Raw genomic sequence first — 13,530 nt, forward strand, 5'->3', positions numbered from 1 at the left:
ATACAGAAAAACCGCAAAAAACTTTTTTCATATGTTATTTGCTGTTTTCTATTAAAAACCATTGTGAATATGGTGAAACTGTGAATAACATAGTGGGAGACCTGGCCTGTTCCTGAAGGAGAGGCAAAACACGGTGAAGAAAGTGCTGGGAATCGGCGATTTTCTCTGTAAACGCTTGGAATCAGCGACTTCTCTATTCAAGCTGATGTAATTTGGGGGGAGGAGCCAGCAAGCTAAAAACCGTGAATAATCGAAACCACGAATGCTGAAACCGTGAATTTTTTCATCAATTTCAATTGTAAACATGCTGGTACAGACTTTACATCTTGTGGCATTTCAAGAAAATGGGGAAAATCTATTGGTTTTCAAACCTGTCGGGGGCTCCCCAGCCAGTCAGATTTTTAGGACATCCAAAATGAATATTAATGAGAGGGATTTTAAGACACTGTCTTCACTGCATGGAGATCTCTCTTAAGAATATTCATTGTGGATATCCTGAAAACCTGACTGGCTGGGGTTCCTTCAGAATAGGTTAGGAAATTACTGGCCTAAACAAGTGCCTCACATCTCTAGGTGCCTGATCCTGATCCAATTATTTAATAAGATTTTTAAAAATCTAACAGGAACTACAACCAACAGTGAATCGATAAAATATTCACACACTGGTATTTTATAATTTTATTTTTCTACACTTGTTATTCCACCCGATTTGAGCAAGCAAGGTAAGGCAGCTTTACAGACTAAAGAAAAACAAAAAATAACTCCATAATCAAGTAAATAGGAAAGAAACCAAATCATGATATACTCACACAAGAACCTACAAGAACCTTCAAGGAAATCAAAAGACCACTGTATTTCATCTTTATGCTAGTTTATTTCAAGAACCACCACATTGGGCGAAAATCAGAGAGGAAAAATGACTTTTTCCAGGTAAATATTTGGAGTTTATTTTGGCAGAGAGAACATTTTCCCTTCACTCAACTGTTTACACTCTGATATAAATAGCATACTATAACCAGATACACATAATCACCATTTGAAGTGAATACAAAGTTATGGTCCCTATTTACTAAGCATTTTTCCTGGGCTAGGGTTGGAGTCGACAGCCACAGATGCTCCTTTCTGGTGTTTGCACAGAGCATTACTGGCATCCCCTTCTCCCACTTTGCTCACCCTATTCTGAACACATTCTTTTAAAATTCTCCTCAGCACCAACATCCTCTATCCACACAATGACTTATTCATGATTTGGGGTGGAGGTGGGAGGACAGTAATTATAGAACGATTTCAATTCCAAAAACAGACAAACCTCCATGTCTAGGCATATAATCCCAACGGCTGATATCTGACTCCCTCCCCTTAGTACCTTTGAAGTTTAACCCTACAGACTGAATGGGTCACATCAACATTTTTTAGATTGGCTGAAACATAGAAGGGTACTGGGCACTCAGCCCTTCCTCTTTCATTAAAGGCTCTACAAACTGATAGCTAAGATGAAAATAGCAGCATACCTCAACTGCAGGAAATAGTTATCTTGCCTATAGTTTTCTATGGGAGTAAATGTGCCCTATAGTTGTCCTTTGTAAACTTCTGAAATCAATGAAGAACTCCAAGTACCAGAAATGACATGGCTTGACCCCGATCTCCTCTCTGCAACTGAATATTCAAGCACATCTGTCCATTAGTCACTGAATGACAACAGCTCACTTACTTTACGTGTGAATGGGCTATGCCACTACTACTGATATCCATCAGAATAAAGGACACGATGGTTCAAGCCCGGTGGATAAATACATTCATATAAAATTTGACTGATCAGATCTCTTTCTAGCTTCCTTGAGCCTCGTTGCTAAATATTCTAATTAATTCGCTAGTTATCTCTACGATTGATTATTGAAACTCTCTCTATAAAGGAATTACGCAAAAGGAAATCAGACGGCTACAACTAATTCAAAACATCGCTACTAAAATTATTAGCAACACAAAAAAATATCACCATGTCACTCTGTTATTAAAAAATGCACACTGGCTTCCCATTCCACATCGTATCACTTTCAAAATCGCACTTCTCACTTTCAAAGTGCTCAAATCCGGACTTCCAGCTTTTATCGATAAAGCACAGTTATTTACCGTAACAGTTGTTATCCAGGGACAGCAGGCAGCTATTCTCAACATATGGGCGACATCATCCACAGAGCCTGGATGCGGACAGCCTCGCAAGAAGACTTGCTTGTAGAAACGTAGAAGTTTCGAGTCAGCTGCACCGCGCATGTGCGAGTGCCTTCCCACCCAGCACAGGGCGAGTCTTCTAAGAGATAGCTAGCAGAGAAGCCAACCAGGGGAGGTGGGTGGGTTGTGAGAATAGCTGCCTGCTGTCCCTGGATAACACTGTTATGGTAAGTAACTATGCTTTATCCCAGGACAAGCAGGCAGCATATTCTCACACATGGGTTACCTCCAAGCTAACCAGAATGGGATGGTGGGAGCGTTGGCAATTTAGGAGAATAAATTTTGTAATTCTCTGTGGCCAAAATAGCCATCCTGTCTGGAGAAAACATCCAGACAATAGTGAGAGGTGAAAGTATGAACCGAGAACCAGGTAGCAGCTTTGCAAATTTCCTCAATAGGTGTAGATCTGAGGAAAGCTATTGAAGCTGCCATGGCTCTGACTTTGTGGGCTGTGACTCGACTCTGTAGTTGTAGTCCAGCCTGGGCATAGCAGAAAGAGATACAAGCAGCCATCCAGTTGTAGATGGTACGCTTAGAGATTGGATGTCCCAACTTGTTTGGATCGAAGGAGACAAAAAGTTGAGGAGCAGATTTGTGTGGTTTGGTGCGTTCCAACTAGAAGGCCAAAGCATTAAAAAGCTTCCTTTAAAGAGACGCTTTTACTCCATAATTCAGGTCTGTTTTACAATCTATGAAAAGATAGCTCTCAACTAACTTTCCCCTACCCCTTTGTGTTATCCTTAACTGTCTTCTTTTCTAAAATTATTGTATTTCACCCTCTACCCTCTTGTTTTCCCGTTTGTCTGTGGTTCTTGTCTGTGTTTTGGTTCTCATTAATTATTTTAATTTTGATCCTCTCAATTTAATTGTACTGTATATCTCCTAAATATTAATAAGCGAGCAATCAAATTTTTAATAAACCTTGAAACCTTGTTAAAGGAGGATTTCCCCCTGAAGGGTCATTTTAGAAGAACATAAGGAACTGCCATACTGGGAATGGGCTATGCCACTACTACTGATATCCATCTGAACCTACAGACCACTAGTCACAGATTAAAGGACACAATGGTTGCCATACCCTGTGGATAAATACATCCATTTAGCCCATAGTATATTTTGTTAAAGGAGAATTTCCCACTGAAGGGTCATTTTAGAAGAACATAAGAATTGCCATATTGGGACAGACCGAAGGTCCATCAAATCCAGTATCCTATTTCCAACAGTGGCCAACCCAGGTCCCAAGTACCTAGCTAGATCCCAAGTAGCAAAACAGATTCTATGCTGTTTATTATAGGAATAAGCTGTGGATTTTCTCAAGCCATCTCAATAATGTCCTATGGACTTCTCTTTTAGGAAATGATCCAAACCTTTTTTAAACCTTGCTAAGCTAACTAATTTCTCCACATCTTCCGGCAATAGAGCATATCCCTTAGTACCCTGGCAAGCTGTGGCTGCTCCCGATTTTTAGAAGTAGAAAGTTAAGAACCTAACCCACTATATTAACAGTTCTTCCCCCTTTCTCCTAAGATCAGGACTGTGATAGGATGACATGTAATTATTTGTTTCCTTTTAAAGACTAGTAGAGACATCAGTTGACAGCCTTACCAAGATCATCAGTGATCAGGCGTTTGCCCTGCACAGAGTTCCGGCACTGGTTACTGGGCCGACTGCTGTTTCCTAGGTTAAACCGCACTCTCCACATGATAGGCTGCACGTGATCCTGGGCTTGAAGAAGTGTTCGATCTCTCACAGTCCTCTCTTCCTACAAGGAAAATAAAAGACAGAGTAAATAACTAGTTCATTTCTAGACACAATCATATAGAAAAACAAGACAGAATAGATACTTTACATGTTCCATTGCATAGGTTTTGTTCTTCTCTCCAATGTGTCCCTTCACTAAGTTCACCATAGAAAAGGATTTTGGAAACTGAGTTTCAGACATATAAGGAACATGATTCATCAGGAGGAGAGTAATGAATCATTAACAATGGATGGAACCTGCTTGCTTTTTCAGTGGGAAGCCCCGCCCACTTTTTTGTCCAGGGTTCTTCAGCCCTCTCTTCAGTCCTCTTAAGGAAAGACAGTGGTCTAAGCTGAAAGGAGAGATAAAAATGGCTATGGACCTTTATGTGAAGAAAATCAATAAAAAAAAGAGAAAAAGGAAGCCAATATGGTTCTCCAAACTAGTGGCGGAGAAAATAAAGGTGAAAGAGTTGGTGTTCGTGAAATATAAAAAAAAACCAAGAAGAGGAGTGCAGAAAGAACTACAGAGTGAAAATGAAAGAAGCCAAGCGAGAGATACGTCTGGCGAAAGCACAGGCGGAAGAACAAATGGCTAAAAATGTAAAAAAGGGTGACAAAAATTTTTTCAGATATATTAGTGAAAGGAGGAAGATGAACAATGGAATTGCTAAACTAAAAGATGCTGGGAACCGATATGTGGAGAGTGATGAGGAAAAAGCAAATGTGCTAAACAAATACTTCTGTTCTGTGCTCACAGAAGAAAATCCTGGAGAAGGACCGAGATTGTCTGGCAAAGTTACACAAGAAAATAGAGTAGATTCTGTGCTGTACACGGAGGAGAGTGTTTATGAACAACTTGAAAAACTGAAGGTGGACAAAGCGATGGGACCAGACGGGATCCATCCCAGGATACTAAGGGAGCTCAGAGAGGTTCTGGTGAGTCCTATTAAAGACTTGTTCAACAAATCTCTGGAGACGGGAGCGATCCTGGGGATTGGAGGAGAGCAGATGTGGTCCCTATTCATAAAAGTGGTCACAGGGATGAATCAGGAATTGAGTTCAAAGAAGCGTGGGATGAACACAGAGGATCTAGAATCAGAAAATAATATTAAAAATTGAACTAAGGCCATTACTGGGCAGACTTGCACAGTCTGTGTCTGTATATGGCCATTTGGTGGAGTATGGGCTGGGGAGGGCTTCAATGGCTGGGAGGGTGTAGATGGACTGGAGTAGGTTTTAACAGAGATTTCGGCAGTAGGAACCCAAGCACAGTACCAGGTAGAGCTTTGGATTCTTGCCCAGAAATAGCTAAGGAAAAAAAATTTAAATTGAATCAGGTTGGGCAGACTGGATGGACCATTTGGGTCTTTATCTGCCATCATCTACTATATTACTATGTTAGAGGACCACCCTACGCTCCACAAGTCTAGCACAGTGAAGGGGAAGGAAGGCCAAGCCGTTTCCCCTCACTGCATCGGAACCTGCTTCCTGTTTGCTTTTTCAGCAGGAAGCCCCGCCCAATTTTCATCCAGGATCCTCCAGCCCTCTCTTCAGCCCTTTTAAGGGCTGCCGAGTAGGCAGGCCTTTCCTACCGATGGGCCTTTAGCCCTTCATGTGGACCAAGACAGGAAACTATACCATGCTACAGGTCAATGCCACAGACGCTAGATCAGCTAACAAGATCATCCTCCTTGATCTTGTCCACAACACCTGGGATGCCCTTATGATCATGGAAACCTAGATCCTAGACAACAACAAAGTAACGCTAAGTGAACTGTGCCCTCCAGGGAGGCGAAGTGGCTGCCATCATCAAAACCACCACCATGCCTAAACTAACTGACTCCATCATCCTCCCCATGCTAGAAGCCCTCATCCTACTATAAAGGCCCCCCCACTCCCCAGCAGAAGTCCTAGAAACCCTCCTTAAATTCATCACTAGACTATTCATCTGCCACAAACATGTAACCATCTTAGGAGATTTCAACTTCCCAAACTACCCCAACAGCTCTTTAATGAGTGCCGACTTCCTCTCCTTTTTAACAGCCTTGCGATTCCACCAAGCCGTAACCACCCCCACACACTCAGTAGGCAACACGCTGGACTTAGTCTTCATATATATAGACATGATTACAGAGCTCCAACAAGTGAGCTGTACCGCCAACCCAGTTTCATGGTCAGACCACCACCTCATCAAATTCCAACTCCCAAACAAAGCCATTCCAGCCCCACCGAGAGGCCCCATCCCAACCACCTAGTATAGAATCTCAAACTGAGTCAACCCAACAGATATGGCTGTGGCATCCAAAACCTCAGCAAAACCTGCATCCACCATCTCCACCCCATCGACCTAGCAGCCTCTACCTGGCACGCCGGGATCCAGTCCCTCTATGACACCCTTGCCCAGAAAAAAACTAAGCGCATAATCACTGACAAGCCTCCAGCCCCCTGGTTCACCAGTGACCTCCGATCCCTGAACAGAATTTTCAAGAAAGCAGAGAGGAAATGAGTCAAACACCCAAACGAGGAAGCAAAGACACACTGGAAAAGCTTATCAGCCACCTATAAATTTGCTATCCTGGAGGCAACATAAGAACATAAGAATTGCTGCTGCTGGGTCACACCAGTGGTCCATCGTGCCCAGCAGTACGCTCCTGCGGCGGCCCCTAGAAAAGACATGTGCCCTAACTGAGACCAGCCCTACCTGCGTACATTCCGGTTCAGCAAGAACTTGTCTAACTTTGTCTTGAATCCCTGGAGGGTGTTTTTCCCTATAACAGCCCCCAGAAGAGCGTTCCAGTTTTTCACCACTCTCTGGGTGAAGAACTTCCTTGCGTTTGTATGGAATTGATCCCCTTTTAACTTTAGAGAGTGCCCTCTCATTCTCCCATTACTCAAACATCCCACAAAAAGTCCCTAACATGTCCAGACACCCGTTTGCCCTGACAAACCAATTTTTCTCCAACACCCAAGGGAATAACCGCAGTAACCCAACTGACCTTGACAGTGAGGCTCTCTGACTTCTTCCAGTCCAAAGTGCAAAACATCCACAACAATCTCGACACTGCCACCAACAATTCCCCTCTAAACCTAAACCTGACTCCCCAGGTTTGGACACACTATTCCAACTACACAAGGCCACACACACACAGACGTCCTTGAAACGTTGAAAGAACTCAGACCTTCCAGCACCATCCTTGACCCTTGCCCATCTAGCCTCCTACTGAAGACGCCATGGCTGAATTCATCTTCCCCATCATAAACTCCTCCCTTTCCACTGAGATGCCACTCAGCTGGAAATTGGCAATCATTAAACCCATCCTCAAGAAGCTCACCCTCGACCCTAACAACCTAAGCAATTACCGGCCGGTCTCCAACCTCCTAGAACGAATAATGCTCCACCGTCTGCAACCTTTCATAGAAAAATGAACTGCCCTTTCCCCTTCTCAATCTGGCTTCCATGCAGGCCATAAGCACAAAGTCAGTACTCCTAGACATAATTGACAACTAATCAATACTTGACAAAGGCAGCGATGCCTTACTAGTGCCACTAGACCTATGTGCTGCATGTGACATCATTGCATCTGATCATACGCTCCTGTCCGACAGTGATTTGTTCCAAGCTTTTCAAAACTGTGATAAAGTGCTGGGTTTTGAAAAGCCGTCCGGACCCCTGGACATGTCCACAAAAGGGAGGAAATCTTCGGGGAAATCCAGACGTCTGGTAACCCTAACTTGATTACTCTCGATGGAAAAGAAAGCTTATACCATACAATACAATTTCTACTTTATACTATACAATTTCTAGTTGTTCTTGTGCCCGAAGATCTCATGGTGCTTAGAGATAAGTCATCAAAGGAGCAAATAGTCCATGTAAAATTTTAAAGACTATACAGGCACATTTAAATTGAACTCTCTCAATTGAAACGGAAGCCCTAGTACCAGGTAACTATGATTTGGAATAATTTTCCCAATGTGCCTCCTCACTTTACATTTGTCCACGTTAAATGTCATCTGCCATTTGGACGCCCTAAGCAGGCGTGCATGCAGTTTTTCAGGCCTCATTCTGACAACTTTGAATTGTTTTGTGCCATTTATCGTATCTCCCCTGATCCTTTCCTGGCGGAGAAATTGTTGCACTCTTTTTTGTCATCTTCATCGCCTCTCTCTGTATCTTTTCTAATTCCTGGCATTACTGAAACACTGATTACCCATTTATGCCATGAGCAGAGAGAGATCGGGATGAATGGTGAAAGTGGGTTGTGCGCCCGAGTTTGCCCCTGAATAAGGACACGAAACGGGGTAACTGTGTAGGCCCTACCCCTGTCACAGAAGGATTAACGGCTCCTTCAAATTTTCTCAAAGATAAGCATTTTATTTTTCTCTCTCATCTTTTAGAACACTGGTTCCCAGTGACCACCAGCTAGTCAGGTTTTCAGGATAGCCCTAATGAATATGCATGGAGCAGATCTGCATGCCTTCCACCTCCATTATATGCAAATCTCTCTCATGCATATTCATTAGGACTATCCCAAAAACCCAACTGGCTAGTGGTTTTCCAGGACAGAGTTGGGAAACACTTTTTTAGAGCTCTCACTGAAAAATAAGGTTGTTTTAGTGATATGTACAATATATATTTCTTGAAGTCTCCTTTCACATTAGAACGTTTTGCAAAATAATGATAGTAAAAATGATATATATTTGCAGGGTGCACATTAATGACATGAGGGGTAAAACCTACGGTGCACAACTGTTGTGGGGAAAACCCTGGTGGATTCTTACAAATTGTTGTATATGAGTCTCCCCATAACTGAGTTGATCACTTCTTGCAAAAAGACACTTAGGGCTAGATCAGGGATCTCAAAGTCCCTCCTTGAGGGCCGCAATCCAGTCAGGTTTTTAGGATTTCCACAATGAATATGCATTGAAAGCAGTGCATGCACATAGATCTCATGCATATTCATTGGGGAAATCTTGAAAACCCGATTGGATAGCGGCCCTCAAGGAGGGACTTTGAGACCCCTGGGCTAGATCCACTAAACTTACCGATCGTGTACTGATGATCGAAAAAACAGTTTTACTATTTTTGCGATCGTTCCCCGAACCCTATCCAATTCACTAAACAGCTTCCCAATCAATCTTCTATCCGATCTGATCCACCCATGCAAATGAGGGGAAATGGAATGCAAAAGTAGGAAGTGATTGATTCACTAAGCAGAAGAAGAAACACCGATTGGGCTTGCTGATCCAAAAAAAAGCGATTGCAGAGGACCAGTTGCTTACTACGCTTGCCGACTCTCCTGCCCAGAAATATCAGTATCGAGGTTACAACCCCATATCATATTGCCTTATCGGTTGTTCTGTATATTTACTATGTGTAAATTTGTTGCTATCCTTTCACTATGTATGTAAAATTGTAACCGGTTCTGGGTTCTTCTGGGAGGTTGGGCTAGAAAATTGACTAAATAAATAAAAATAAATAAGAATTCATTCCTGTTTTATATATTCTGTAAAACACGCATTGTGAGCCCGTGGTTTTAAGCCGCAGGTTTAAAGCAGGTTCTGTTCGATAAATGTCCATCGTCTGGCTACAAATCATTCTTTTTTTTTAAATGTCCAACTCGTAGTTCCAGCAAAAGTAAACTGCAGCCACCCCTTCCCCTTTCTTTTGAGCTCTCTTGTGTTTGCGAGCGGCGCATTCGACTCCCGCCAATGGCGTACAGGAATAAACTCTGCCCAAGAACAACATAGTGCGAAGCACATGCGTAAATTGCATCAATAACCAACAAGAATACACTGCGCATGCGTTTCGATCGCTATAGGGCTTGCGTCCTGATCAGGTCATTTGTGAATCGGTCGCTGGGCAAAAATCGTCCAAGAACGATCCAGTCGGCAAGTTTAGTGAATCGGTTCTTTAGCCTTGTTATGCTTTGCAGAGGCATTCTTTACGACAGCCACGTCAATATTTTTTTTATTTATTCCATTTTCAATACCTTTCTCCCAGGGGAGCTCAGAATGGTTTACATGCATTTACTCAGGCAGTTGTTTTTTTTTTACCCCCCTCTGCATTCTTCAGGCTCGCTGAGCTTTGAATTCGTTTCATTAAAATTATGTCCTTGCAAAAGGTTCTTTGAAAGAACCTTTTCTTTCCAGGCAGTTAAACTAAGTTCATGGCTCGCCCAAATTGTGCTTGATGCCTCTTCTTATCTTGACTTTAGAAAGCAAATTAAAACTCTATTATTTAACAGGCCGAGCTCTTAAACATTATTATAATCTTTTAAGATTGTTGTACCCTCCTTGCATGGCATGTATGGATTTTTACATTATATTACATTAGTGACTTCTATTCCGCCTGTACCTTGCAGTTCTAAGCGGATTACAGTGTAAGATAGCTGGACATTTCCAGGAAGATACAAATCCTCATCCTTTGGTGTCCAGATTCATGCGGGGTCTTTTCAATGTGAAACCACCTCTTAAAGCCCCTCCTGTAATCTGGGATCTCAATGTGGTTCTTTCCGCCTTAATGAAGCCTCCATTTGAACCTTTGGCTACCACTCCTTTCAAGTTTCTCACTTGGAAAGTACTTTTCCTTATTGCTCTTACCTCTGCCAGGAGGGTCAGTGAGCTACATGCACTAGTTGCAGATCCACCTTTTACGGTCTTTCATCATGACAAGGTGGTTCTGCGTACACATCCAAAGTTTCTCCCGAAGGTTGTCTCTGAATTCCATCTCAACCAATCCATTGTTCTGCCTGTCTTCTTTCCGAAACCTCACTCTCATTCTGGAGAACAGGCTCTACATACTTTGGACTGTAAGAGGGCTCTAGCTTACTATTTAGAGCGTACTACGCCCCACAGATCAGCTCCCCAACTCTTTCTGTCCTTTGATCCGAATAAATTGGGACGTCCTGTTTCTAAACGTACGTTGTCTAATTGGCTGGCAGCGTGCATTTCATTCTGTTATGCTCAGACCGGACTGACACTGGAAGGTTCTGTCACGGCCCATAGAGTTCGAGCTATGGCAGCTTCTGTAGCTTTCCTCCGTTCCACTCCTATTGAGGAAATCTGCAAGGCTGCTACTTGGTCCTCAGTTCATACTTTTACATCTCATTATTGTCTGGATGCTTTCTCCAGACGGGATGGACACTTCGGCCAATCTGTTTTGCAAAATTTGTTTTCCTAATGGCCAACCTTCCCTCCATCCCTCTTTTTGTTAGCTTGGAGGTCACCCATCAGTCAATAATATGCTGCCTGCTTGTTCTGGGATAAAGCACAGTTACTTACCGTAACAGGTGTTATCCAGGGACAGCAGGCAGATATTCTTGCGTCCCTCCCACCTCCCCGGGTTGGCTTCTTAGCTGGCTTATCCTAACTGGGGACCGCGCGCCTCTGTCGGGCGGGAAGGCACTCGCGCGTGCGCGGTGCGGCCTACTAGAACTTTCCAAGTTCTTAGAGAGCAATCACTCTAAAATTGTCCGTACCGGGGCTCCGTCGGTGCCGTCACCGGTGCTTGCGCTTTTAAAAAAGCGTGATCCCTGCCGCTGTGGTGTGAGATCCCTGGCCGTGTTCCATTTTAGAACCCGGCTGCAGGGATCACTCTGGCCACTCCCCCTCCTCCCGCCCTCACTCAGCAGCCCGAAGCGCAGGCAAGCTCTCTCCCTGCCCGCGTCTGCGAACACAATGGAGCTTCAACTCACCAACCGCCGCCGTCGCTGCTCCTCCTCTTCCAAAGCAGCCTGCTATCATAGCACGGGATCGTGTCAGAGGGAACATGCCACCGAGTTGGAGAGCGGCCTGCGAGGTTCGCTAAAGCCAGCCACGATCGTAGGCTGCTTTGAAGAGGAGCAGGCCAGAAGACGCCGGGATGGAGGGAGGGTAAGAATGGGGTCAATACAGGGGGGGGCAGGGGGAAAGGGAAAGGGGGCTGCTTTGGGGGTGAGGGGTGTGCTTGGGACAGATAGCTGTGCTCGGGAGGGGTGGAAGGGGGAAGACAGAAGGGGCCATGGAGAGACAGGGAGAGGGAAAGGGGGCTGCTTTTTTTTTTGGGGGGGGGGAGTGTGCTGGGGACACACAGCTTTGCTGTGGGGGGAAGACAGAAGGGACCATGGAGAGATAGGGAGAGGGAAAGGGGGCTGCTTTGGGGGAAGGTGTGTGCTGGGGGAGACAGAAGGACACAGACAGCGGCCAAGAAGAGAGAGATAAAGAAACACAGACAGACACATCTATTATAGCACTCGTTAATGTAACGGGCTTAAAGACTAGTAACAGTATAAGATAGCTGGACATTGCCAAGAAGTTGCCATTTAGGGGACGCTTACACAGTAGATGCAAGGGAATTGCAGAGGGAAGAAGAGGTTTAGGGTTGGTTTCGTGATAAGGTCAGGGGGGGATACAAGTAGGCATAGAACTTGTTGAATTCAATGATTTGCATCGCTTGTATTTCTACTAATGGTTGTGAACCGCCTACGAGTTCCTGGGTTTGGCGGTACAGAAAATAAAAGTCTTCTTCTTCTTCTAATTCCCTTTACCTGTTTGAAGGTGTTGCCCAGAAAGTAGATGAGGGACAGTCCGAAGAGAAGCCCCAGGACCCAGCGTTTCCTCAGAATCCTGCGCCATATCATGGGCGCCAGGCTCCGCATCCCCCGCCCGGGCCCCGCCAGAGGCCGCTTCAAAGCGACGTCCCGTCCCCGGAGACGAAGGGCAGAACGACAGGAGGGGATGCAGCCGAGAAGCTCATAGCGAGCGGCCGCCCCCGCCCCATGCCCTCCGCCCCCTCGCTGAGGAAAAGCCCGCCAGCCGCACGCGAGCTGGGCGGGAAAGGAGTCGGGCGCCGGGACGCTACCCCCGGCGCGAGCGCGGCTCTCGCGCCTCTCCTGCCTCCCGATTGGCGGCGGGAAGGTAGCGCGAGAAGACGCGGGCCTACGTGCGCCGCGTTCCGACGAGATGACGTCAACGGACGGCGCCCGGGAGGCGAAGGGTTTGAGGGGCTGCAGCGGCGGGGAAGGGACGCGGCTGCCAATCCCGACCAGCTACACTCGGGCGCGCACCGCAAATTGCCATGCAATAGACTGCACGAGTAGGTTTCTATAGCGCGGAAAGACGTACATTTTCACCTACAACAGACGGTCCCTGCTCCGAAGAGCTTACACTCTAATTTAGGTATCTGACAGCAGTGAGGGGGGGGGGTTGTTAAGAGTTGAAAGCAGTTTCCAAAAAGGGGGCCTTTAGCTGGCATTTGAACGCTGTCGGGGACGGAGTCTGCAGTTGGCCTAGCTTTGCAATTTATAGCACTGGAGCATGTTCATTCGCTGTAGTCCAGGGATCTCAAAGTCCCTCCTTGAGGGCCGCAATCCAGTCGGGTTTTCAGGATTTCATGAGATCTATGTGCATGCACTGCTTTCAATGCATATTCATTGGGGAAATCCTGAAAACCCGGGACTTTAAGATCCCTGCTATAGTCCTATATAGAAACAGAGAAACATGAAGGCAGTGGAGCAGCTAATGCAGGGGTAGGGAACTCCGGTCCTCGAGAGCCGTATTCCAGTCGGGTTTTCAGGATTT

At 45.2% G+C, this 13,530-nt stretch overlaps 2 protein-coding genes across 7 annotated transcripts in view; one reads left to right on the forward strand and one right to left on the reverse strand.

Annotated features, from left to right (window-relative positions):
* Positions 1–12,847, reverse strand: part of LOC117364704 (UPF0454 protein C12orf49-like) — a 41,071-nt gene extending 28,224 nt beyond the window's left edge. For 2 of the 3 annotated variants that reach the window (XM_033954215.1, XM_033954212.1), the window contains exons 1-2: positions 12,498–12,847; positions 3,835–3,991 (exon numbers count right to left, since the gene is read on the reverse strand). In XM_033954215.1, coding sequence (XP_033810106.1) covers positions 3,835–3,991; positions 12,498–12,608 — 268 coding nt within the window. In that variant the 5' untranslated portion in view covers positions 12,609–12,847. Of the gene's footprint in view, positions 1–3,834; positions 3,992–4,078; positions 4,233–12,497 lie in introns of those variants that run through there. The other variant, XM_033954214.1, reaches the window with a different exon arrangement.
* A 15-nt stretch (positions 12,848–12,862) lies between these two features.
* Positions 12,863–13,530, forward strand: part of LOC117364703 (RING finger and transmembrane domain-containing protein 2-like) — an 81,299-nt gene continuing 80,631 nt past the window's right edge. Inside the window, exon 1 of one of the 4 annotated variants that reach the window (XM_033954209.1) lies at positions 12,863–12,973. The gene's annotated coding sequence lies outside the window, so the exon portion shown is untranslated. Of the gene's footprint in view, positions 13,129–13,530 lie in introns of all 4 variants that reach the window. The other 3 variants (XM_033954207.1, XM_033954210.1, XM_033954206.1) reach the window with 3 other exon arrangements.

This window comes from Geotrypetes seraphini, chromosome 8, assembly GCF_902459505.1.
Source record: "Geotrypetes seraphini chromosome 8, aGeoSer1.1, whole genome shotgun sequence".
In the NCBI taxonomy this organism is placed as follows: domain Eukaryota; kingdom Metazoa; phylum Chordata; class Amphibia; order Gymnophiona; family Dermophiidae; genus Geotrypetes; species Geotrypetes seraphini.